At 57.2% G+C, this 26,177-nt stretch overlaps 1 protein-coding gene across 7 annotated transcripts in view; it reads right to left on the bottom strand.

Moving 5' to 3' along the window:
• The window catches only part of TNS1 (tensin 1), a 69,129-nt gene that overhangs the window by 15,923 nt on the left and 27,029 nt on the right, over positions 1–26,177 (bottom strand). For 3 of the 7 annotated variants that reach the window (XM_077181579.1, XM_077181582.1, XM_077181585.1), the window contains 17 exons: positions 25,277–25,326; positions 24,824–24,995; positions 24,420–24,470; positions 23,782–23,904; positions 23,420–23,484; positions 23,215–23,298; positions 22,984–23,096; positions 22,354–22,414; positions 20,899–20,974; positions 20,632–20,761; positions 20,188–20,253; positions 19,471–19,632; positions 9,335–11,035; positions 6,854–6,934; positions 2,901–3,079; positions 2,503–2,641; positions 74–166 (listed from right to left, as the gene is read on the bottom strand). In XM_077181579.1, coding sequence (XP_077037694.1) covers positions 74–166; positions 2,503–2,641; positions 2,901–3,079; positions 6,854–6,934; positions 9,335–11,035; positions 19,471–19,632; positions 20,188–20,253; positions 20,632–20,761; positions 20,899–20,974; positions 22,354–22,414; positions 22,984–23,096; positions 23,215–23,298; positions 23,420–23,484; positions 23,782–23,904; positions 24,420–24,470; positions 24,824–24,995; positions 25,277–25,326 — 3,346 coding nt within the window. The remainder of the gene's footprint in view (positions 1–73; positions 167–2,502; positions 2,642–2,900; positions 3,080–6,853; positions 6,935–9,334; positions 11,036–19,470; positions 19,633–20,187; positions 20,254–20,631; positions 20,762–20,898; positions 20,975–22,353; positions 22,415–22,983; positions 23,097–23,214; positions 23,299–23,419; positions 23,485–23,781; positions 23,905–24,419; positions 24,471–24,823; positions 24,996–25,276; positions 25,327–26,177) is intronic. The other 4 variants (XM_077181583.1, XM_077181584.1, XM_077181580.1 and 1 more) reach the window with 3 other exon arrangements.

Below are 26,177 nucleotides of genomic sequence, written 5' to 3'. Positions count from 1 at the left end.
CCCTTCCAGCGTATCCTCACAGATGCCCCCACAAAAAGATCTGCCTGCAGTCCCCACTCATGTCCACACTCACCTCCCACTGGATGCAGCAGGATCTCAGCCGGGTTGTGGGGCTTCAGCCCCAGTGCTGAGAGCGGGGTCTTGGCCAGGCCAGGGGGAGAACGCACTGTTGGCACAGTGGACACAAGAATGTTAGTGCAGGGTGGGAGGTGATGCCTCAGAAAGGCTGGAAGTGCCCATGGGTTCAGAACCCTGTAGCCCATCCCACCCACTGGCTGCAAGGAAGGGCTGCTGAGAACACGAGATGCCCTCATATGAAGCAACACCCTACAGAAGGACGCTGATCCTCCTCTTCATTTGGGAGAGGATACAGGGAAGGAGGTGACTGGGAACAAGCCCCCTGCCCCATTGCAAAGCTGGCAGGATGGAGAAAGGGGACAACTCCCATCAGGACAGGCCCAGACCCCATCTCCCAGCACCATCCCTATAAAGCCCCACCATAAACACATGAAGCCCCTTTCATTTCCCCTATGTGAGCAGCCATCCCAACCCAGCTCTCCCACACCTGAACCCCTTTCTACCAATTCCCACATCTGGCTGAGCTGGAACCCAGCTGTCCAGAGCAGCTCATCACCCCCACAAAATGGACAGGAGGACTGCCAAAAAACCCCTGCCCTCCAGACCAGCTCAATGGGTGGATGAGGATGTTCACACAGAGGGCTGGCAATGCACATGTGAGTTCTGCACCCCTGTGCCCAGACATACACACCAGGAGGAGCTGTGTATGTGTGTATGGCTATGGCATGGATGGTAGTGGGGTTTCACAGGGCAGGGCAGACCGCCCCAAGCAGATTGCACCTCCTCCCCCTCCTACCCCCTGGCTTTGCCCCATCTCCCTGATGCTGTATTTTCCTGTATCAGAGGAAACCTCAGGGCATCATCTTCAGCAAGACAGACCAAAGGGCACGAGCCTCCAGCAGTGTCTGAATATCTCTGACTGGTGGCACAGGCACAGGGCCTGCGGCGAGGCTGAGAGGCAATGGGTGGTGGGAGGTCCAGAGGAAAGCCAGACCCTTGCCCTGAGGCCAGGTCCACCCAGCAGCCTGGGGCTGGAGCAGCTGAGCAGCCAAGTTCCTGGGAAACTAAGACAGCAGCACCTTCCCCAGTGGGTGTCTGATTCCCTCCAATCCAGCTGACCCCAAGCCACAATGTCAGCTCACACCTCAGCTGGCTGATGAGCAGCAGGGTCCTCACAGGGCCAGGAATTCTCCCAGGACCACCATCTCCCAACAGAGGGGAGTTGCTCCCATATCCCTCAGGGCCACTTTGGCAAAGCCTGAAAGCTGCAGCCTCAAGCTTCCCAGGCTTCCCTGGCTGGTGCTGGATAAGCAGCACTGTCTTGGGGCCACGACCCCAGCAAGGCTGTTCCTGTCACCTCTGCAAGTGACTCATCTCCCAGAGCCACTGAGCCACTGCCAAAGGAGCTGCTGCTGCCCCGGGGCCGAGCTCTCAGTCCCCAGGAACAACAGGGCCATTTCCCAGCTGCCAAGCACCCAGCAATGCTCCCACACTCATCTCCTCATCCCGAGAGACAGGGCTCAAATATCAGAGGATTGCAGGGAAGGAAGAGCAACAGTACCCAAGAAAACTGTTAAGTTTTCCAAGCCCTGTAGGGTGAGCTGTGGGGGGCAGGTGGCTTCACTGCAACCTGGACATGGCATCAGAAGGGGCTGTGCTCAGCCCAAGCATCCCCAGCCCTAGAGCATCCCTCAGCCTTCAGCCTACAGAAATGTTTTAGAGGGCAGGGGGGGGCTGTCATCTTTTTAATGGGTTTCCCAGTTGACTGGCTGCTCCATTGCACTGCTCTGGCCCGAGTCGTGCTGTGCTGACGTGTGGCTGCTCCTCAGGGCTCGTCGCTCAAGCTGGTCACACAAACCCAGTCCACACAAACCCACCATGACTGAGACAGGGCAAGTCAGAACAGAGACGCTGCACTGGAGGAGCAGAGAGCAAAAGATGCAGCATGCAAAGAGCATCCCAGCCTTCTGCCCCTCCTGCCTTTGAAATTGTGAGCAAGAAGTGATGTGGTGTGAGTCTGCCCTCCTGATCTTCAGTTCCTTCTGCTTCCCTCCCATTCGCGTGCCACTGCAGTTTTCTCTTCATGCCATGCCAGTAGGAAAAATGGGGAGATGCAGGATGGGATGAGGTCATAGCATGCCTCTCTCCCCATCCCACCTTGGGATCCCAAAAAAATAACACCCCAGTGAGTGGAGGGTGGGGAAAAGCCAAGAAGAGTGTGCCAAGCATGTGAAGCTGAGGTAAGTGGGATGCTGACGGTAGCATGGAGTGGCAGGATGTGGAGGAGAAAGGAAGATGGAGAGGAGGAGTGGTTAACATGGTGGTGGGTGTTTGGAACCTGGAGCTGTCTGACCCTTGGCAAATTTCTGGCTTGCCCAGAGCCACCCACCGAGCCCCTCTGCCTCCCAGAGGCATGGCACTTACAGGTGTTGGAGTAAGGGGTTTGTGGTGACACAGGGAAGGCTGGGGTGGGGGGAGAAATCTCACCGCCGCTGGAGGGTGGGCTGGTGGGGGAGGCACCCTCCATCTCCTCGAAGGCTTCCTTGTAGCTGTGGAGGTGAGGCTGGGGAGAGCAGGAGAAAGAGTCAGTCCCATCCCCATGATGGGCACAAACCTCTAGGACACCCCAAGGAGAGGGCAGAGGGGGCAAAGGGAAGGGTTTCACCTCCTCCCTGCTAACCACCACCCCCCCCACCACAAAAACCACCACTGACCCCCAGCTCTGTGGATGCTGTGAATGCTGACCAAGCCATCCCCCTCCCTGGAGGCACATCGCCCCAGTCAGCCACCCCCCAGCCCAGCAGTCCTCTACTCCAGCCCACCTCTTTGGGCCTCCCTCCAGGGTTGGCTGCGATGGTGCTGACCACCTCAGGTGAGAGCACGGTGGGGCTGCGGGGCGAGCCGGGCTCCGGGGAGCTCTTCTCATAGTGGCTGTCGCTGGGAGTCCGCTTGCGGGCAGGAACAGCGCTCTCCTCCAGAGGCTTCTCCCGGGACTGCACCCCTGCAGGGCAAGCACAGGGTGGCACAGGGGTGAGCAGCTGCCAGCTGAGGTGGGGACCAGCAGGAGATGCTTCAGGCCTGACCTGAGAGGTCTCAGCTGCAGCACGCACCTGCATCAAAGCCCCAGACCAGCATGGGTAGCTGGAGCAGATACACCCTACAACAGTGACCAGGTGATAGAGCAAGGCAGGGCTGTGACTAGTGGCTGAAATGCTGCACTAGCCCTCCCAAGCACCATTAGATTTTCAGGGACAACCTCCAGCAGTGAGTGCAAGGGGCAAGAGCATCCTGATATTAGTCCAGACAGCCCATCCCTGCAGAGCAGGGAAGTAACAGGGCCTCCCGACAGCATCATAGTGGGAAATGACCAAATCAGCCAGCACAAGGACAGCTGTATTCAGCCTGCATCCCTGCACCCACAGCCAGATGTGGCTTCAACCACAGCAGTGGAAAAAGCCTGGTTTTGTGAATCCCCAAGGCAGAGGGAGCACTGGATAAAGAAGAAAGAACTCATCAGAGGAATAGTGCGGGGAACCCTACAAAAACACTGCTGCTCTGTCCCCAGTGCAAAGCCTCTCTAAAAGGAGAGATGAGCATCTCCCCTCCATCTCCCCCCAAACATCTTTCCCAGATCCCAGCAGCAGGAGCCACCAATGTCCACAGGCTGGGGGGAAGAACAGAGCAACCAAGTCATAGCAGGAGATTGGGTTTCTTGGGCTGTGGAGATAGATCTCCTTGGCTGGGATAAAGCCCAGGAACACAGACAAAGTTGGCACAGGGCAGGGCAGCTCAACTCTCCCAGCACCTGACAGTGCCCAAACACACTTTCTATCCCACCTCGCCTGGCTAAGAGGTTACTCTGGGCTCATGGATGATGGTGCTGAATTCAGTGCACAGCAACCCCACAGAGTACCATGGGCACAGCTCAGAGCCCCGTGGGACTCACACTCCTACCCCCTAGCAGAGGTGACAACACTGTCCCCCTGTCCCCTCTACTTTTCCCACAATCGTTGAGCACTCGTGCTCCCCTTGGTCAGCACATTAGGCAAGAAAAAAAGAGAAAAAGGAGAAAAAGAAGAAAAAAAAAAAAAAAAAAAGGAGAAAGGCCAGCATCACGCTCCAGGAAATGCACTTTTCAAACACCAACTCCTTTCCCACGGGCTGGCGGAGGAAAACCAGCCATCAGCTGCTTCCCCTCACTCCCGGGGGCTCCGCATGGGACCCACGCCTCGCACCCGCTGCCCTCCCCTCCTCGCTGCTCGGCGCACACACCAGAGCCTTCCCGGCCCGGGGCAAGGGCTGCCAGGGCAGCGGGGAAGGAGGTGGCCCGGGCGCATTTCTAAATAATCGGCCCAGTGAATGGCAACAACAATAAAATCGCGGCTCGGGGGGAGAGGCGGCCAGGCTGCGAGGCGGGGGACTCGAGCCAACGGGGCTGGCTCCAGCCGCAGAGGCGGCCTGGAAAATTCCACTAAGAGCAGCTTTGAAACACAACTCCCGATCCTTTCTGCAGGTGCTCACCGGCACGGGAGATGGCCATTAAAAAGACCCGTGGAGAGAACAGGGGGACCGGGAGGGTCCCTGGGAAGCTGTCTTGCGGGTATGGGCAGCACTGCATAGGGCCACCCCATATCTTTTGTCCTGCTCTTCACTTTAAGGGAAGAAAAAAAAGAAGGAACTGAAGCTCGCAGTTGGGAGCACAGGGAAAAACAAGATACACGGGGGAAAAAAAACCAAACTCTCATATTTTCTTTTTTCCTTCTACTTTGTGCACTATGGGCTCTCCTGAACACTGCAGGAGCATCAGCAGGAGGATCCCTTGGCCCATTCCAAAGTGAGCTGCAGGGCCTGAGCACTTCAGAGAGGCAGGGACTGTCTCCTCGAGCTGTGCATGACTGCCTTGCTTTGCAGTTTTCATTTGGGAAGCACTAAACTCGGCAGATGGATGGAGCCTGGCTATCAGTGCACATCACACATCTGCAGCATGGGACTCCCTCCCCTGCTCCATCCATGGCTTCACGTCACCTAACCACAGGGTGCTGGATCTGGCCCCTTGGGACACCCAGGAGCTCAGCAAGCCCTGGCTGCTCCGCTCCCCAGACATGGAAAGCGGCCGGGGCCACAGGGAGGGGAGGGAGAAGGAGGGAAAAAAGGGACTCATTGTTCAGGAGCGGAGAGTGGGAAACTTCACAGGCCGCCCGGAGCAAAGCCTGGAGGAAACCCAGGCTCTGAGCATGGCTCCCCCGACCCCCTGGGTGATTTATGGGATGGAAACTATGCTTGAAAAACAAACTCTCCTTTCCCCAGCTTGCTTTGCCCCCTCAGCAGACACACAGCCTCCCTTAGCCACAGTACTGTCACTGGACTCCCAAGGACGCCGTGGCTGGCTGCAGGATGGCAGATTCCTGTTCACAAAGGGGGAGCAGGAGCCTGCACCCCACTCCTCACCCTCTCACCCAACACCTGCGGCACTGCCACTCCTCCTGCTGCTCATTTAAGTACCTCACCTAGTACCAACCCACTGCCCTCAGACTCAGCACAGCTCTAGGGCTGGGGAAGGGCAGAGAGCACAACAGCTGGGGAAGGAGGAAAGAGGAGCAATGGCAAACCCAGGTTTTGCAGCTGGGGAGCCAGGTTTTAGGCCAATCAGGAGGCAGCTGCTTTTAGGCCATGAGATTCTAGAACTACTGCCAGGCAAGAGCCAGGTGACATCCCCACAGTGGACAGGAGAGAACAAAGAAGCATCCCAAGGCCCTTGGGATGTGAATGGGGACACACAACACCCAGGGAAGAGAGATGCAAACTCACTCCCTGCCTGCATGAGGAACAGATGCTGTCCTGTGCTGTTCCTCACCAGAGCCCAACTCACCCCATCCTGGCACAGACTGCTCCCCACTTCCTGCCTGATTACCCCAAATGGGTACAATAAAATACCTTACTCTGTGCTGGGGACTGGGAGGGTTCAAACTTCTTTGGTCCTCCTGGGGAGAAACCCGGGGTGCCAGTGGGGAGAGAAAGGTCACACAGAAAGATGGTGACTCCCCACTCCATCTCCCACCTTCTCCTTGCCCTGCAACAAGTGGATGCACAAGCACCAAGCAGGTCACCAGCACACATCACCCAGGGAAAACTCACCTTCAAGGAGCAAAAGTCACACTGCATAAAATCCAGCCTCAGCAGCCCACACCCTCCAGCTGCACACCAAGACATGGGGTTCCCTAAACTGATGTAGGAGAGACCCTCCTGGGCTGACAACTGGCTATATCTGGGTTCTGTGGAGCTACACCCCAGCCCTTGCTTCCCAAGGGGGTGAGCCATGGTCAGGGCAAAGCTTGGAGGGGGATGCAGCAAGGGTCCAGAACTGGCCCAGCAATGAAATCCCCACCAGCAAGCAGTGCCAGGCTTGGATGAGATGCAAAACCAAGCATGGGAAGGGGAGTCTGTACCCAGGGCCAAGGGCTCCTCCATCACTGGAGAAGCTCAATGGGAGCCCTGACCATCACTCTGCTGAGAAAAGGGATCAATCCTGCATGGAAATGGTCTCCTGAGCCTCCCTCCATCCCACATCCATGCAACACACAGATCACTCAGCATGCATAGAGGAGGAAGGAAGAATGAGAGGGAAGGAGCGATGAAGGGGAAGGAGAGAGAAAAGATGGGAAAAGGAAGGAAGGATGAGAGGGGGGAAGAATGCAAGAGAGGGAAGGAGAAGGATGCATGGGGAAGGTTGGAGAACAAGGAAGGAGGGAAAAGGAAGGAGGTGGAATGAACGAACCGGAGAAGGACCGCTGCTGGCTCAGAGGAGGACGGGGGACTTTGGTGCTCTTGTTGAGTTCCCTGAGCTTGGCGTTGTACTCTGCCAGCATACCAGGACAGGGAGTGCAAGGAGGGTGGGAGGTCACAGAGGACAGACACAGTCCCCCACAGAGAGAGGAAGGGGCAGACAGGACAAATGTCACGAGATACAACACGGGGGGAGAGAGAGAGAAAGAAGAGAAAATATTAGCTGGGGTCCAACAGATGAGTCTGGGGTCATTTGGGATCTGAAGGAGCTCAGTCTCTGCTTGGAGCTGCTTTTCCATCAGCCAACTTGCCTGGCTCCAGGCACCACATAAACCCATATGGGAAATCAATGGTGGCTCCTAGTCATATATAGCCTTGTGCAACACCACAATTGCCCCATCACCATCCTCTCAGGGGTGGCAGCATGCAGGTCCCCTTCATCATAGAATGCTCAGGGCTGGGACAAGACAGGGTGACCCCAGATGCCTTGCTAGGAGATGAGAGGGTCTTAAAGGATGACAGGACCACCTCCCCTCTGAGGGGAGATGCTGGGCATGCCAGTGCTGCCCTGTGCCATGTCTTCCCCTCCATCATCAGAGGGAAAAAGGAATGGGAGCATTCCCCCACCAAGAACGGAGGAGGTGTGAGATGCTCCTCATCTCTGTGCCAGGACATGCAGGCAATTTATAGCAGCAGGGAATGTAAACAAACATGTCCATGCCCCACGGTCCCCGCTGGCTGTCCCTTCCCAACGCTGCCTTCAGGACACCTTGTTCCCGCCAGAGGTCAGGCCACCCACTGTCCCCACCTCAGCACAGAAGGCCCAGCTCCAGCAGAGACAGGTGGCCACAGGCTGGGGACCATCCCCCACATGCCCCTCTCCTCCCTGGGAAGCCCAGTGACTACGAGGGGATGAGAGTAACCCCAGCCCAGCCCTGAGGACCTGACTCCAAGTTGGGGAGATGGATGTTTCTGGTAGACACCATCAAAAGTCCATTTTCCACACACTGCAAATACTCTTCCTCCTCTCCTTAGAACTGTCTACTTTTCCAGCCCATTTTAATTCTTCATGTGGGGCGGCAGGGGAGGGCAGGCATGTGCTGTTTATAATATTAAATCCAGACATACAGCGCAGTTTGGGCATCCATGTGTCCTTAGGTTTGTTTAAATTCTTTGCAAAAGCCCCATGACCCTCTGTGAATCTAATCTGGATCACAGAGGTCAGGTCCAGACTGATGCAAACTTCCTCCAACAACTCTATGACCCTCCTCAATCCCATTCCTGCCACTTGCACCCCTCCTGCCCCCCACCCTGTGACTCAGTCCCCACTCCTGGGAGGCTGATGCTGTTGGATTTTTCCAGCCAAGCCTTTTCCCCCTCCCTCTAATGCCGGGCGAGTTTCTGGACTGAGCACAGAGCTGGAAGGGACGGAGCTGCCAAGCCCCAGCATCACGAGCTGGCCCACAGCCCCAAACCCTTCCCAAATGTCACTCCATAATTGAACAACTGCAGCCGAAGCAGTGGGAAGGGAGGGCACCGAGCTGCCACAGCACCATGGCACCTTCTTTCTGGGCAGCTGGGACACTCTTGTGTCCCCAAAGCCACTAAGCTAGAGCTGCAGGAGTGCAGGGGATTGGTGGATGCAGCTTGCCCTCCACAGCGCAGAGCTAATGCCTTCATCCAGCCACAGCACTGACACTTGGCAGTGCACCCAACCAAGCACCAAACCTCTCTGGTAGGGCTGGGAAATGTCTTCCCAGCCCCTGACCACTGCCCCACAGTTAGGTCCAGATTCAAACCACCCTGGGCCAAGCTGGGCAGAATTACAGCTGACAGACAAAAGCCTAGTTCCCAAAAGCCTAGTCCCCACTCCAGCAGCACCCCAGCTGCCCAAGGAGAAGGTCTGAGCACCAAACCCAGAAATCCAGGGGGGAAAGAAGAGACTGAAATCAGGGATGAGCACAGAGACATCAAACACAAGACAAGTGAAGTTCTCTGCTGGGACCCTATACCAGATCATGCTCCAGGCAGGGAGAACATCATGTCCAAGTGGGGTCCAGGCAGGACAACCTCAGCCAGAGATGAAAACATTTTCCCAAACCCTCCATATTCTCCCCAAAAGAAAGATATTCCCCAGAGACCCAGTGACTGGCCCTGCCACCAGGGACAGACCAGCCCTGTTACCCTAACATGATGGGGGGATTTGACACCCTCAGGCACCCTTTCCCCTCTCTGGGCAATGCTGCTGCAGACAGCAAGCTGCAAGGAGGATCTCAGCAAAGAGCAGCACAGGCTGCTTCCCTGCCCTGCATGACTCCATGGCAGGGGGCTCAGTCCCAAGCCCAGATCCAGCACAGACAAGGAGTCTCCACATCACTTATCCCCAGCTCTACCATGCATGCCACCCCTGTGTGCTCCAGCACCTCGGGACATGCGATCCTCCCCGTCCCCCCTAGGAACCAAAGGATCCTACCTGCCACCCTGTGGGCCACCAGGCCCTCCAGATTCAAGGGCTCTTCTGCCGACCTCGACAGGTCTTCATAGCTCTCTGGTCCCTTCAGGGGCATCTGGTTTTGTGCTGGGACGGTGGGGGAAGGTGGGGAGGAGGTGAGTTGCTGCTGAGACCCCACAGGGCTGTAGCACGAGGTGCTGAGTGGGACAGTGCCCATCTGTGCTCCGGCCGGGGCATGGCTGTAGCTCCTGGGCTCTGGCAGCGGTGCCAGCTGGTAGCTGTAGGGCGAATAGGTTTCCCGATAATCATGCACCCCATAGTCCAGCTCTCCAGGAGAATAGGCTTTGCTCCCGGGCTCAGAGACCGCGGGGCTCATGGACGTGCCGAAGGACCTCGGCTGGGCCACCTGTGGAGTTGGCCGGGCGTAGAGACCAGCAATGGGCTGGGTGGAGAGGGAGGAGGGCAGGGGTCCGGCTGGCTTGTCCTGACGGGAGGTGGCAGGCACACTCTGCGACTTGTGGACGGCAGGTGCGAGGTCCAGCATGAGGACATCCAGCGCTTCAATGGACTGCTCAATCTCCCGGCGAGAGGGTGCCCGAGGGAATTCGGGCATGCTGTGGCTGTGCGGGGGCACCGTCTGCAGCGGGCTGGGCTGGGGGCTGCAGCTAGAGATGCTGGGGCTGTGGCTCTCCATGCCACCCTCCTGCAGCCGGGAAGGTGGCCGGCTTCCCCCTTGCTGTTGCCAGGAATTCAAGCCCCTCTGCACAGCCTCCCGGCTGCTGGTACTGCGAGCCGGGGCCTGGGGCAGTGCCGGGTTGGTGTCGTACTTGGCAGTGTCCACTGCCGGGAAGGACCGGGAGCGGTAGGTTCCGGGGTGGTCGTAGGCATACAGGTAGGGCTGGGAGCTGGGCAGTGGCTGAGGCTGGAGCCACCCTGGGGCGTGGGAGCCCGGTAGGCGCTGTGTGTAGCCAGCCAGGTGCTCCTGAGTGGATGCCGAGGGCCGCAAGGAAGGCAGCGTGTCACGGAGCTGGTGGCCCATCAGGGTGTTCTGGTTGTTGTAGGGGTAGCCACCGTTGGAGAGCGGCTCGCCATCGTACAGCCCCTCCTTCAGCAGCTTCTCAGCCCCATTGCAGCTCGAGGGGCCATTGGGCAGGGAGGACAGGCTGCCCACCCGAGGCGCCTCCTGGTAGCCGGTCTCACTGGCAGTGGTGGTGCCATCCAAGGAGGAGAGCGTGCCCAGGCTGCCCACACTGTGCCCATCTTGGTTGGGCAGCTCATCATCCAAGATATCTGTCTCCCGCTCAGCCACCAGCGCCGCGGCATTCCCGTTGACGTGCACCTGAGCCGGCACCACGTGGCGGCCCGGCATGGTGGGCAGGCGCGCCGGCACGGGGCCGGGCACGTGGTTGTGCATGGGTGGCGCGCTCTCCAAGCCAAAGCCAACAAGGAGACGATCCAGCTCCTGCTTCTCCTCAGGACTCAGCACCGCCTGGCCACTGGGTGCCCCACTCACCCCCGGCTCATCGGTCCGGTCGGTCTTGGTGGAGGCGGTGGAGTTGCCTGAGTCGCTGCTCACCGAGAGTGTGTGCTCGACGTGGTTGGGCGCTGCCGAGAGCGGGAGTCGGGCAGCGTTGACGGCACCGGTGCTGCCGTGGAGGGAGTCTTTCTTCTTCACTTTAGCGTAGAGGCTCCCATCCAGGGGCCCTTGTGTGTGCCCAACCTCTGCAAGGGGAGAAACGAACACGAGACCCCAGATCAATTGCTGGCTCTCTGCATGGAGCTAATGGGTCCCATTAGCCGGTGATTTCGATTTCTTCCGTGTGCCAGAACACTTAACGACCAGCATCGATGTCTCCTCGGCACCCTCCACACTCCCACCGGCGCCACCATGCAGAGACATCGCAGCCAGGTCCTCCCCAACCCCATGCCCCCACAGCCCCCCGATCCACACGCAAGTGCTGCCTGCTCCACTGGGATCCACCAAATATCCTGTGCACTATTTCCAGGCATCATTCCTGGCAGTTCTCCTCCACGGCTGGCAGGGGCCAGGGCTACCCACACAGTCAGCGATCGCTGCTCCACAGGGCTCATCCAGCCTCAAAGGGCCATGTGGCACCAGGGAGGCAAAAAGGGAGGGTGGAGGAGATGCACCACAGGCCGTAGGAGGACGGGTGGAGGCAATCAGTATGTGGCCTCGTAGCTCTTTGTGTCTCCAGCTGGATGGATGTACTCAGCCCACGGGTGAAGGACAGATGAACCACAGACCCACCTTTCCTCCCCCTGCCCACTCTCCTCCCAGATAATGCACAGATCCAGTCACACAGACATCCTTGACTTCTTCTTCCCTGACTACAGACAGGCTCCCACCCTTTCTGTTCTTTCCCTTCCCTCTCTCAGGCCAGGTCAAGCTGCCCTAGAGCTTCTGCACCGACAGTGCCACTGCCCAACCCTGAACATGCAACATCTCCTCCGCAGGAAGGTCCTGGCACCTTGATTCAAGTCTAGTGTGGGCAGCTGGCTCTGCTCCACAGCCCCAAAAGGCTGGGGGCAGCCAGGGCATGGCAGCATCATCACCAGTAATCCTGCACTCCAGTTCTGAGCCCCCCAGCTTCCATCACACCTATCAGTACCAACACCACAACCAGCTGCACCCCTTAAACCTTTCCAAGTGGGGCTGAGAGATTTTGGGGGTACAGAGGGACCTTGGCCACTGACAGCAATGGGAATAGTTCCCAAGCTACATCCCCCCCTGCCAGAGCTGCACAGCACGGACCAGGCTGCAGACTCTTGTTTTTCCAGCTCCCTGACGAGGTTTCCTGGAAGGTCCCGCGAGCAGTGTTAAACACTTTCTTTTGGAGGAAAAAATGACTCTTCCCTGGCGGGGGGCCAGGCAGCTGACTCAGGGACGGAAGACGGCCCTAACACGATAGTGTGAAATCAGAGCGGCCCTATCTGCAAGCAAAACACTTCCGAGCCGGGACAGCTTAACCAGCCCCACGCCGCCGCACCCGCACCCCGGCAGCTCCCACGCCAACAACCCCCTCACCACAAAGCACAGGAGGGTAATAACGCCGAGCCCAAGTCCTACAAAGTCAGGGCCCTCTCCTCGTTGCTTATTTTCCACTCCTGAATCCTCGCTGGCAGTATCCCAAGGAGGCAGCTGAGCCCCAAAGCCTCATGTTGGCTTGAAGATGTCTCAGGACCACGCAGCAAGGTCCTCTCTGGGCACTTGGTATGGGAAAGAGTGAGAATTTCTCCCAGAGACTCAGAGCTTCTTCATCCAGCCAGTAAAGCCAGGAGCAAGTAGCATTTGTCTCCACAATACCTCCCCTACTGGGGAAAAGGGTAAGAGAGGGAGGGAAGCCCTTTCCATGGAGGGAAAAAGAGAAAAACAGCATATCCAGGGGCAGTGTCAATGCTGGACAGGCTGAGACATTGCTTGGAGACAGAGGAAAAGGCACAGCCCTCCTATCTGAAGGCTGTGATGGTGCTGGCTGGTCTCAAGAAACAGGGCAAAAGCCAGGATGGGGGCTGGGAGAACAACGGCAGAGGAACAGAAAGGAAAAGGGAATAAATAAATATAAATGTAACCACGTGGTGCCAAGGGAAAAAATAGACAGGAAAGGCTTTAATTACTCTTTAGGCTGGGTACTGCCCCACGGCTGGGAGAAATGTCTCCAAGAGAGGTGAGGATGGGGCACAGAGCAGTTCATGGCAGAGACAGAAAGCCCCAACTGCTACATCCCACCTTCCCCAGAGCCGGTGATGAGGAGGGGACACAGGGGGGCTGGTGGCCACCCACTCACCCGAGAGCAGTAGCAGGGTAGTAAGCAAGGAACAGCCTGTGACAGCTCAGCCATCAGCCAAGCCCTTTTCCCACAGTTGCTCTGCCCCACACCTGATTGTTCATCCTGTCCTCAACCCCATGTACCTCCTGGGTTCTGATGCCATGAGACAAATCCCAAATCCTGCTATTTGCTGCCACTCTGAAGCCTCCTCCACTATCCCTGGGCCACACTATCTCTCATATGACTATATGACTTTGTCACCTGAGAAGTTGAATACAAAACAAAACAAAACAAAACAAAATAAAATAAAATAAAATAAAAACTAAGGGATAATGGAACAGAAGACCTTAGACAAACCAGCCACCCTCAAAGCAGCAGGCTCTCAGCACCCCATTTGCAAAGAGTTGGCAGCTCCCAGCAAGGTCAGATTTCATCCCTGAAGGTCGGAGTAGCTCCTGCCTGGCAGACTGTGCCATCCCATCGTGGGCTGGGTTTGCCCTGGGCTCAGCCCCGTCGCAGCTCTGCCATGGCTCTATCTGCTCCAGCTGTACAGAGGCAGCTGCAGGAAGCACCGAGCCCAGCCTGGTCCCAGCCCTGCTGTCAGGCTCGCTGCCCTAGAGGAGAAATGCTCTGTCCTCTTTCTCTAGCACCCTGTGACTACATCCAATAAAAAAACTGGTCCAGGACAAGTGTGACAGTACCGAGGGGGTGGGCTCGCATCCCCAAAATCCGAAATCCTGTCCACGGCTCTGCAGCGGTGCAGAAGATAAGGCTGAGGAGTCACCGTGTCTCCCCGTGTCGTGCCCCCACAGCATCCCACCTGCTGCCTCCACTCCCCACCCAGAGTTCTGGCCCCAATGCATTTCTGGAGCATCAGCCCACAGGGAAGACCCTGAGGTCCCGGGACTCTTTGCAGGATGTGGGGTGTGAGCAGAATCGCACGGGGAAGAGTTTAGCCTCCTTATCTCTGGTTTCATCCTGTAACCAGATAGGATGGCAGGGAGCAACCCAGTCCAAGCCGTGGGTCACCACAACCATGAACTCACCACCCAGCCCCGAGACCAAAGAGAAGCAAAGTCAGGACTTACCAAAAGGGACGGGGATTAAAAGATCCGAGGCGAAGGGAAGGAGCAGGCAGCAAAATCCCTTTCCTTCACCCCTTCCAGCACCAGAGCCTTCCAGGGGCACCCGGTGTGGTGGCAGCTCCAACGGCGTCCACAGCCAGCCCCGTGTGTCCGTCCAGGACAGGAGCCGACGGCCTGGAGCTGGCTTGGGCTGGCGTTTGTCCCTTTGGCTCTGCTTTCCCTCTCGCGGAGGGAGCTATTCCCTTCCAGCGCCGTGTCCCGCGGGGCCGCGAGAGGGGTACCCGGCCGGCGGCGGGGCGCCGGGAGGGGTGGGATGCGGGGAACCCCGGGACACGGGGAGCTGGAGGAGAGGATGGAGGAGCCCGAAGGTGGGAGAGGCCGGAGATGGGATGGAGGCGAGGAGGTGCGGCTGTGCTCCCCTCCGCCCCGGACCACACAGGGACCACAGGGAGGAGCGGGAGGGGAAGGGGAGCGGCGCGGGGAGGGCGGCGGGGCCGCCCAAGCTCCAGCCCCAGCCCGAGTTAACCTCAGTGAGGTGCGGAGAGGGTGGGAGCCATGGAGGGAGGACAGCCAGACAGACAGCTTCCAGCTATGAATATTAACTACTTCCTCCACAGGCAGGGCTCCGCCGCGTTAACTGTTTCCTAGGCAGGACAGACAGCCGGACAGCTGGACAGCCTGCCCACCTTGCACCGTCCACTGAGCATCACCCCGCTGGGTGAGCCCCTCATTTGGGACACCCAGCCCTGCCCAGCCTCTGTGTGCATGCATCACACCTGTCCCCAAAGAGCAGAGACACATTCAGGGTGGGGATGTCCTTCCAAGCCACACATGATGCTGAAACCCAGACGGGTCTGCAAATTCAAGTGTCTTGCTGGAGACTTGAGTTTCTCCATCTGAAATAACTACACAGCTAAAGAAGGGTGGAAACCAGCCATGGACAAGCCACCGACCCTGCTGACCCATTTTCACAATCCTCTTGCCTGTCCTGCCAGCACCACGGGCACAGCACGGACATTCCAGCCCTGTTTTTGGGATGTACACACTGCCCTGCTCTGTGACAGGAGGTATGCCATGATCCTATCCACTCCAGAGCTCTCTGAGACCAAACTGCTCCACCCCAAGCAAAATCCGTGCTGGAATGGTGCTCACAATTTGCTTGTCCAGGTGACAGCAAGCCCACCCCACATCCAGGCCCCTGCCTGAAGCCATGCTCAGGACTCCACTCCTCAATTGATCCAATATACTCAGCAAAACGTGAGGCTCCCTCTACTCTAATCCCCCAAACCGCGTTTCCCACACCCCCATGGATGACGGCAGGGAATGAGAGCAGTGTTTCCAGCCAGCCCCCTGACTCACAGCCCTGTTTGCTCCCAGATGCTCCCACACGCCAAGCCAGCATCCTTCCAAAACCTCCTGCTTATTTTCTGTCCCAGCTGTCTCGGCTGCAGGAGGACACAGACAGAGCTCCCCACTCCTGCCATGGGACAACCCCAGCCCTAAGCACAGAACTGCTACAAGTTTTGACTTCAAGGACAGTTTAAAGGAGGAAGAGAAGGGGCTGAGTTTCTACCAGCTGGTCTCTCTTTCCCTGCATCCTAGCCCTGCCTGATTCCTGGTCCCAGTGGGAACAACCCCCACCCCCCACCCTACATGACAACCCCAAATACCAGGTCAGAGGACAGATCCTGCCCTGGGAATAGCCACACTGCAGCTGAAATGCCTAGCCAAGCCTGTAGATGCTCCAACATTTCACCCATGGGGAATAATCAGAAGCAAGGGGGACACCCCCTGTGAATTCCCATCCAGCCCATGCAGATCCCCACTGCCCTCCAAAATGCCCACCTCAACACACTCTTACCTTGCAGCAGATGGAGCAGAGAGCAGTGGAGAGGGCTAGAATAAGGAAGGGAAGTGAATTCCTTCAGCTTTAGTCAGCTGGTGAAGGCAAGAGGAGAGCCAGTGGCCCCCCTCCCCACCGAGCCGGGCCTAGGGACCCATCCAGCCGCCGGGGGAGAGCAGCAGCCTGCCAGCAGCTCCAGCAATGGATTAACAGCTCTGGCCTGGACCATTTGGTTCTCCACCTCTGCACAGTTTGGCCTGCCCTTCTGGGCAGCCTCAGCCCCTCCTGATAAGTGGGGCAGGATTTGACCCAACTAGAAAAAGTGTACCCCGTGAGATGCTGGCCCTCCTGGGGGACAAACAGATGACAGCAACCCCATCAAGGGGCTTTCTCCTGCATGGAAAAGTGCAGGATCAGCATCCAGCTCCATTTGTGGGGCTCCAGGACCCCCTGACCTATGCCAAATGTGGTTCAGGCTCTGATGTGACCTCCCCTCACTGGAAGGGTGGGATGCTCTTCCCAGTCCCCACCCCAGCCAGCCCTGCCCTGTGAGTGGGGATGTGTGGGAAGACAGGGATGAGCTGCAGGGGAGCCCTATGCCAGAACCATGACTCAGGTGGGGATTTAGCAACTCTCTCGCAGATGTTGGATTTGGCCAGGCCCTGGTCACTCTCTTCCCAGCCTGGTAAAGAGACAGGGCAGGCAGTGCCATCCCAGGGTGTGTCCAAGGACCAGTGGTTACAGGGAGCTGCTGTAACCTTTTCACATTTTCTCACACTGCCCCAGGATGGCAGAGCTTGGGGTTCCCCCAAAAAAGTCACACATCCAGACCTTGAGGACAACCTGTCCACTGACTCCATGCCAGCCTCAGCACCCTGTTCTCTATCAGCACTGGTTTTCTCAGCAAAACAAAACCAGGCCATAAATTATCTCCAGACAGAGTTACAGCAACTGCAGAACCCCAAAATTTCTCTGCAGTGATCCTCCAACCAGCTGCAAGCCCAGCAGTGCCACATCCAGCTGCCAGCCTCCTCCTGCCTCTCTGGAGCCAGCTTGGCACCCCAAGGAGAGCTACCACAGTGCTGGCAACTGCAAAATCAGCCAGAGGATGAAGCATGCCATCACCTCCCTTCAGCCTTCAAACACACTCAGCCAGTCAATGGCCATGGGCACTGCAGCAAGAACCTGCCAAGCAGCCACCACTGACCCCAAAGCCCCTTCAAGGAGGAATAAGGAGAGCAGGCAGAGCACTTGCCTTCCCCAGGCTGTACAGACATGGCTGAGGGGTGGAAGGACAGGCTGTGGGGCACCCCACTCTCCCTAAGGGCCACAGGGCAGCTCAAACATGGTGGGCAGGAGACACCCTGCCTGAGTAAAGCAGGAGGGTGAGTTCACTGATGGGGCCAGCCTGTCCCATGGAAGTGGCTCACAGAGAACCGGTTGAATCCAGCTGTGTCCCCTCAGCCAGAGAGCAAGATGTGATGGTACAGCTCCCCCTCTCATGCCCCTTGCTCTGGAAGAACTCAGTCAACCGATGACCCCATTGCAAATGAGATTCCCTTTCTCCAAGTCCCCCCAGATAAGCACAGCAGAGGTGAGGGGAACGCCAGGCCAGCACCATCCCCAGCCACCCACCTGTCCCTCCAGCTCTGGGGTCCCACAGGACCATCCCACCCTGGCAGGCACCCCCCAGCCCTTATGGGTGCTCCGTGCTGAGACAAAGCTGCTGGAGAAAGGGCATCCACCTGCAGTGAGAGGGTCTGTGGCCAGCAGAGAGGCGGCATGGGGAACCCACCGTGCGGCAGGCGATCCCGATCCCGTTGGCCGTCCGTGGGGAGCCTTCGGCGGGTGGCAGGACCAGCAGTGGCAGGGACAAGGAGCAGCGGCTGATCCCAGCCCAGCGTGGGTCCTGGTGCCAACCTCACCCCCCTCCGCCCCCGGACGCCGCTTGCTCACGCCTGGTGGTGCCAAAAATGTGGCGTGCAATTCCCTGACCAAATAAGGCAAGAACGACCATAAACAGGGACCCCCCCTGCACAGCCAGACACCGGAGTCCCCATCCTGGCTTGGGACAGGCTGGAAAAGAGGAAAAGTGACAACAGAGAGGGAGAAAGATGGGAGCCCCTTGAGCCCACACTGACTCCCACCACCACTGCTCAAAGTGCCCCGTGGGACAGCTGGAAAGACCCTTACAGATGGGCTTCTTGCAGCTGCTTCTGCTGGCATGGGTCAGAGGGCAGCCTTCTGCCTGCAGCTTCACCCTTGCACAGTCCCGGATCATCTCCAAACTGGGACAGTGTTTACAAATTCAAGGTGCCCTCACTCCCTATTGCCACCCTTCCCGGCACAGAGGACAGCCCAGTTGGTGCATGGAGGGACACCTAAGACCCCTAAGGGGGAATGGAGAGGAGCCCAGGGGTACTTCTGCAGCCCCAGTATTCACCAAGAACCCCACAAGAGTACAGAGATGAGTCCTGGGGTACCCCTGCAGCCCTGTGAGAGGCTGGGGTGCAGAAACTTTGGCCCAGGGCCCAGAGGGGAACATGCAATGAGGGGCACTCAGGTCTCTGCAGGCAGGAGGGGACTGCCATGCAGTTTTGCCAGCTTGAGGCTGGACCCACAGCTCCCCAGGCTGCACATAGCCCACAGCTGAGCCTGCACATCACGAGTTGCCTGTTTACTGCCCTGTGCCAAGGCAAGTGCCCGTGCCAGCTCCACAGAGCCGCCCCAGGTCTGGTTCCATGTGACCACCATAGCACGGACACTCTCACCACCCCAGGCACCCAGAGCCCCCACTGCAAGCACCGCCATCCACTGCTCCCACTCAAAGCAGCTGGTGACCTTCAGGGACATCAGGGACTGCAGCTGTCCCTGCTCCAGGGACGTCTCTCCTGATCTGGCCAGGAAAGCCCAGGCATCTGCTTGGCCATGGATGGCCTTCCCTCCAGGACAGGGGCCCACCACCCTTCGACATACAAGTACTGCCCATTCCTGCCAAGTGGGTGACAGCAGTCAACTTGCTGCAACACAATGGGTGCTCAAAGGGCTTATCCCAGCTCTGAGAGATGCTGCAGACCCTCAAAGGCCAGCAAGATATCCTCATCCCCTAGGGGCAACTAAAGTAATCTACATCCTGCCATGCTTGCAGTTCGGATACCTAATGGTCCTGCAGACATGGGGTTTGGATTTCCTAAAGCTCTGGGGCATAAACTAAGGCTGGACTCTGCATGTGCAAACAGCACTTTGACAGATAAGTGCTGCAAAGAAGAGCCTAAGCTCTCTGGCACTGTGGCAGAAGGCAAAGTCCATGAGATCTTGCTCTCCCATCCCATGGCCACACTGCTCCCATCAGCAACTCTCACTGCCTAGCAGTGTCCCCTGTCCTGGGGTAGAGAATATTTCCATGTGGACACTTTGGCCAACCACCTTGTGAGCCCTAACCTTTCTCCAGGTGCTTGCTGGGCAGGGGTGGCTCAGCCCAGGCCCCCTCTGCACTGTCCTCACGCTGGATGTTGAAGTTCTCGTAGGAGTCCCACCGGATGAGTGGGTCGGACGTGTTGTAGTCCACAGAAACACTGGGCCCGTTCTCCAGGTGCTCCATGCCTGGAAAGAGGCAGGATGGTCAGGTAGGATGACAATGGAACCAGCAAGGATGGGATGAGGGAATAGGTGGAGAAAAGTGCATGCAAGGAAAAAAGTGCAGGAGTCATAGGGCAAGACAGGAGAGTCCTGTAGGAAAGGCAGCATCAAGAGATGGATGAGCACAAGATGTACATTGAGACTCACAAACAAGGTGTACAAGACTGCCTGGGGCTTTTGGGATTGCCTAGAGACCAGCACACAGACCAGCAGTGAATGTGCATGGATCTGGGCTTTCTGAGCAAGGGAGTCCTTCATTCCCAAACATTCCTTCTATCTCTCCTAGGCCACCAAAGGCTTTGGAGAGCAGCCTCCTGGGGAAGAGAGCGAGAGAGATAGGGCATCCACAGGTGCTCCTAGATCAGCCTTGCTGCCTGAATGCCTCACCCTACCCTGGTGACAAAGGGACTGCAATGGGGCAGGTAGAGGTCACAAGGGAGGGAGCAGGGGATACAGCTGAGGAGAAGGAAAGGAGACAGCATCCACCTCCAAACCCCCATGGCACTGAGCCAGCCATACCTTGGATCTTCTCGGGGCCATAGGAGAACACAAACTCCACCTTCCCATACTCAGGGAAGCGGTCATCTGGCAAGGAGAGAGCAGAATAAAGGGACAAATTATTTCCATCCATAGCTCCAGTAGTAGCCAGCCACCCCAAACACACCTGCAGACCACCTTGAGGCTGGGAGCTTCTAGGGGATATCTCTGCATGGGGCAGTGCACCTTAGCCCCGAGAACAACTCTGAGGCAGCCCCTGTGCAGCAGTAAAATGGTTTTGGCACTGAAAGGGATGATGGTGCCACCACTTCCCAAGCAGCACCACACCTTGCAGATGGAGCAGGGGTGCCCTGTTTTGGCAGGGATGGATCTGGGATGGGTGCCCAGATGTGCCCATGATGATACCAGAGTTACAGGGGCAGGAGGATGAGGGAGTTTGGAGCAGGGAAATGCCAGAGCAGTTACCTCTGAAGGCCTCATCCAGGTCCTCCTTGCCAAAGACGACGTCAAGATCATGAACAGCACACGTGTGGAACTGCACACGGAAAATCACGTCACGGGTAGGGCTGCGAAATTTCTTGTGGTAGCACTTCAGCTGCAGAGGGAAACAGGGATGGGCCATCAGGATAAGCCCCCAGATCTGGGCAAGGGGGAATCTGGGGGTCCTGAGGCAAGGCAACCACATGACCCCCGTCTGCTTCCTACGCCAGTAGCTGAGCAGAGGATCCTTACCAAGATATCACCCTTGAGCAGCAAGCCAGGCTCAATGGTGATGCAGATGCCTGTCTGGCTGTCTCCTTGAACATTGCTGCAGAGAGGAACAGCAGGAGGATGTGAGCTGTGGTGCAGAGACCCCCCCCCAGAAAACTCCTAGCACCACCTCAACCAGCCCTTCCACCCAAATCCAGGCAGAAAAGGTGCAAAGCACAGAGCTTGCCCTCCCTGTGACTGAGGGGCGTCCCATCCACCACCTCAAGGAGCATCCCATTCTCATTGGAAGGAGGACAGGAAGGGGAAACTGAGGCACAGCTCATCAAGGGTGCAAAAACTGCTGGGTGGGAGGGTTTGCCCAGGTTCCAAGTGCTGAGGCTGGGATATCAGCCATCCACCTGGCTCCCACAGCTCAACTGGGGCTTAGGACACAAAGGGAGAAATCTCTGGGAAGACTCTTCTCCCTGCCTCAGTTTCCCTGCGGGAAGCCCTCCCCTCCTGGTGCACGGCCGACAGGCTGCCGACGGGCGGTGGCGTCAGCAGCGAGGAACAAGGGAAGAAAGGAGTAGGATTTCACAGGCAAGATAAACCTGGAGTTTATTACAGGCATCCCATAAACAGTCTATTAAAAGCTGAAAGGCAAGGCTGGGATGGCAGTAAATCTCAGCTAACGGGGACCCATGGCTGTACAGAAGTGAGATCCTAGTCCTGGGGGTTGAGTTGGGAATATCCCAGAGGTGAAGTGCTCTGGTCCCTCCAGGGAGACTGGGAGCCAGGGGTCCCACCCAGACTGGGATGTGGCGCTGGCAGAGTGTCTTGGAGGCTGGAGAAATCAACTCCTGTTTTCCTTCTGCCAGTGCCTGCTCTCGGGATCAGCATCAGAAAAAAATTGTGGGGAGATTAAAACAAAGGGAATTTTTTTTTTTTTTTTGGATAAAGAAAGGATATTAGCTCAGCTGCTCAGAGCATGGTGCTAATTACACCAAGGTTGTGGGTTCAGTCCCCATATGGGCCTTTTACTTAAGAGTTTGACTCAATGATCCTTGTGGGTCCCTTCCAACTAAGAATACTCTGTGATCTGTGAGGACTAATCCAGGCAGGAAGAGCAGTTCTGTAAGCAGGGAGAGAAGAAATTCCTTCATCTCCCAGGGTGCCTTCATCTCCCAGATGTCTCCCGTCCCTTTCCCCCCTCCCTCCGGGGACACCCAGCCCCAGGCTCCGGCAGCCCCAGGCTCCCTCTGCTGATACACGGAGTCACTACAGCACTCTCAGCACAAGGGTCCAGTTTGGCCCACTACACCCAGTTACCACCTCCAAAAAAAAAACGAAGCCCCTTTTTTTCCCCTGGCCCCCAAATGGACTAAGCACAGAGCACAAGAGCACAGGGGACTTGTCCTTGATCCCCTCCATCCTCCCCCGCTTGCCATGCCCCCCACGCTGGGCAGGAGGAAAGCCCCATGGAGAGGAGATAGTTACTAGATCCCCGAGGTGTAGACGGGCTGCATGGCCTGGTAGATTTTCAGGAAGGGCCGACAACCTGGAAGACATCAAGGCGGGGAGAAAAGGCACACTGCTGTTAGCCGGCTGGGCGGAGGGGCCAGGGGAGGGATTAGTCACAGGGGAGAAATCCAAACAGGGAGGGAGCCAAAGCAAACAGCCGCTCCCTGCCCCAGCCAGCCCGCACCGACCAAGGGCAACATCTGCAATGGGCAGAAAGGATGCTGTGGATGAGCTGAGAAAGGGCAAAGCCCTCACAGTTTGGGTCCTGCAGGACCTAGGGCAAGTGGTGGGCTGGGGATAGGGTAGCACCAGATAGGGTACTGCATTCCCAATCTCCAGTCTGGAGCCAACCTTGGAAAAGCTGTCAGAAAAACATTGTCATAGCTCAGGTTAGTGCCCAGCATTGGGAGGGCATCCTCTGGGGGCATCTGTGCCAGAAAAGGGTAGCACCCTGCTCTTATGAGTGAACAGTCTCTGAGAGGAAAAGGGAAATTCAAATTGACAAGGAAATGGTGGAAAATATCCCCCAAGGAGGACAAGCCTAGCCGGGCAGTGTGGGATGGTGGTGGGAAGAGGCAGGCTGGGGAAGCAGCTGGGGGCACCTACCGCCTTTCGACTCAAAGTTGGGGATGCCGTGCATGATGACGTGGTGGAGGAAGAGGGGCTTGTTGTTCATCTTGATGCTGCCAGAGAGGAGCCCGCTGAAGTAATGGATGTACCTGGAGGGCAGACAGGCAGCTCAGGGGCAGAACCCACAAAGGAACATCCAGCTTGGAGTCCTGCATCCAACCACCCTACAGGGAAAAACCCAGCCTGCAAAGGCGTGCCAGGACCCACCTCTTCTGGGATGGCTGTCCCACGGGCACCACCTTGTCCTCATAGAAGCGCTTCATGGCAAACCTGTCCAGAGCCTGGTCAGCACTGTGGGCATGAAAGGGCAGATGTGGCTGAAGGAAAGTATTGGCACCAGCACTCCAGCGCCACTGGGATGGAGGTCACCAGTGAGCCCCAGGGCCACCCCAGGACCTCATGTCTCTCTCACCTGGCTGAGATGTTGCTGTAGTGCATGTAGGCAGCTACTACCACCCCCAGCCGGCCACGGTTCCCCTGCAGGCACACAGCAGAAGGGGAGTCATGGGGCAGCAGGGCCTGTGAGCACCCAGGCACAGACATCCCACAGAGGCACACACTGATCCCTCTAAGAATACACCAGCCCACAGATGCCCCAACCCTTATTAGACACACACCAATCTACACATATGTGCTGACACCGACCCACACCCCAAACCACAAACCACCGCATTCTCCACATCTCTCGGCCTCTGAGGCTGCTCAGCCCAATCCCTGCAGCCCCACAGAGCCCCAGTGCCCCACTGCTGTGCCCCAGTGATGGGTCCTGCCTACCTTGTTGTGCAGCACCACCACGTTGTGTGCTGCTGCATTGAGCCACGTGTCCATGGCTTTGCAAATGCTGCAGATCTTCTCCAGTGCAGGGGTGTGCATGTCAGGCCATCCAAAATCCAGCACCTGAACAGGGGAACAAATAGCCTGGGGTCACAGGCATGCCCACGTGGAGTTCCCAGCCTGACAGTGGGCAAAGCCCATACACAGGGTAGGCATTACTGTGTTGCTCTGACATGCACCCTCCCATCCCAAACCCTGCACCCCACTGCCCAGATCCCTGGTCCAGGGAGGCCACCGTGGTCCCAGATCTCAGGCCCCTCACCCCAGGTTATTGGCTCAGCTTCTGAGGGCTCCTCCACTATCAGAGGGATGAGGACAATGCCTTAGGGAGGTCTCCAGGAGATTCCAAACAGCCAGTTTTGGGCTGAGAAGGGGGGACTGGGAGGGTAATGGGAGTCAAGCTGAACTACCACAAACACAGTGTGAAGTCTCAGCTTTTCTCAGGGTTTTTCCCAGCTGGATGGAATAGAAAAGGTGGCTGTTTTTCCCCTAGACATCTTGTAGCAGGGAGCTGGTCCTGCAGACAGGCCTGCCCTGAGGCCCCTGAGACCTCCCTGCTTCTCACAGCTGTGACCCACCTTGGGGTGAAGTTTGTTGATATCACGTCTCCGCTCAGAGAGGTTGAAAAGCTTGAGGAAAGATGAAAAGCAGAGTGAGAGGACATCTTCCTTGCTGCCACCTCACCTCTCCCTCGCCCCAAAGCCTTCCCAAATCCTGCTATGAGAGGCTTCCCCAGACACATTACCCTGAGTAACATTATGCCACACGGCAATACAATGACCAAAAACTCCCAGGAGGTCTGAAAGGGACTGGTAATCTTCCATGAAAAAAAAATCTATCAAGCACAGTGCAAAGACCCTCCCTCAACAAAGCCCAGACGGAGAGAAGAATGCAGTATCCATCCCCTCCAAGTACCCATCCCCAGCAGTTGAGCACCCCAGCCCCTCCAGCAGCCTGGCAGGGACCTGGCTGTGCCCCTCACCACATAGTTGTTCCCATGCTTGGACTTGAGCATGTGGGCCACTTCACGGAGGTTGCTGGAGTAACTCTGCTCCTCGGCTGCGCTGGGGTAGGAGACAGCGATGATCCGCTCCGTGATGTACACCAGGTCCAGCTCACAGCTGCTCTCCATGGCTGCAGTCAGGCTCATGCTTCTGGGAAAGGAAGGGGACCACTGTCAAGGCACAGGGAAGGGACACAGGGACCCTTCCCCACCCTGCCATACAGGCTGGGACACAGCTGCCTGCAGCCTGTCCCCTGCTCCCAGTCCTCTTGGGGTATCCATCCCCAAGTTGGGGATGGTGGATCATAATTCCTGCATATTCTTCACTGGAGCATCTCCCAGGTATAGCACCTCTGGAGAAGCAGGTCTTGGTGGGAGGGAGCTTCAGGCAGAGCAGAGATAGACATAAGAAGGGGAAACTGAGGCAAGTACCTGGATGTTTTGCAGCGTGACTGCCCACTCCTGGGGGATTTTGTGGCATCCTAAAGAACCAGAGAGGAAAAGCAAGTTACTGCCATGACCCAGCCACAGCCAGCACAGGGGTATTGCTAGACCTGGGTGTGATGATGCTGCCAAAGCATCCCACCTCCATCACATTGCACTGAGCATCCTAACACCCCCAAAATATCACTGTCTCCAAAGCCCACCAAGCATCCCACTGCCACAAGCAGCTAGAACATCCCACATGCAAAACCCAACTCTCACAACCCCAGTGCTGCTGGGACCAGCTGCTATGCACACTGTGGGGCCGGTGCTTTGCCAAAGGGTCCCAGAGGACCTTTTGGGAGGATGCTGAGCAGATGGACACAGTCTCAGGCATGTCACAAGTCCCTCTTGTCTCCATCAGGCTGCGGGCACACCTGGTGGGACAGAGCTGCTTTGGTCCTGCCTGGAGCAGGGGCAGGTTTGCTGCCCAAGCGGCCTCGAGGAGCCAGCCAGGCACGACAGTTTGCTTTGGCCCCAGCTCCACCAAGCCAAACGCCTGGAGGAAATGTTTGAGCTCTCGGAGCAGGAAACTTCTATTTATGCATGTTCTCCGGCCTCGAAAATTTCATCTGCAGCCGGCTTGTTCTGTGACTTTGTGACCTCAGCCAAAAAACAAAGCAGGGTTTCCAAAAAAAGCCGCTGAGGAAAAACACACTCGCACCTCATTAGTTTTAGTATCTCCAGCTAATAAGCAGAAGTCATTTAAAGACTCATCTCAAGCAGGCAACACGCCTGGAAGGATCAGGAATAAGAGATACATCCTTCAGCTGATTCCTGGGATGCTCCATTGGTCCCCAGAGCTGCAAGACTGCTGCTACTCTCCTTAGGGCTGCAGCATCCCACAACC

This window comes from Agelaius phoeniceus, chromosome 7, assembly GCF_051311805.1.
Source record: "Agelaius phoeniceus isolate bAgePho1 chromosome 7, bAgePho1.hap1, whole genome shotgun sequence".
Lineage (NCBI taxonomy): Eukaryota > Metazoa > Chordata > Aves > Passeriformes > Icteridae > Agelaius > Agelaius phoeniceus.
This window is presented reverse-complemented; position numbering and strand designations above follow the sequence as displayed.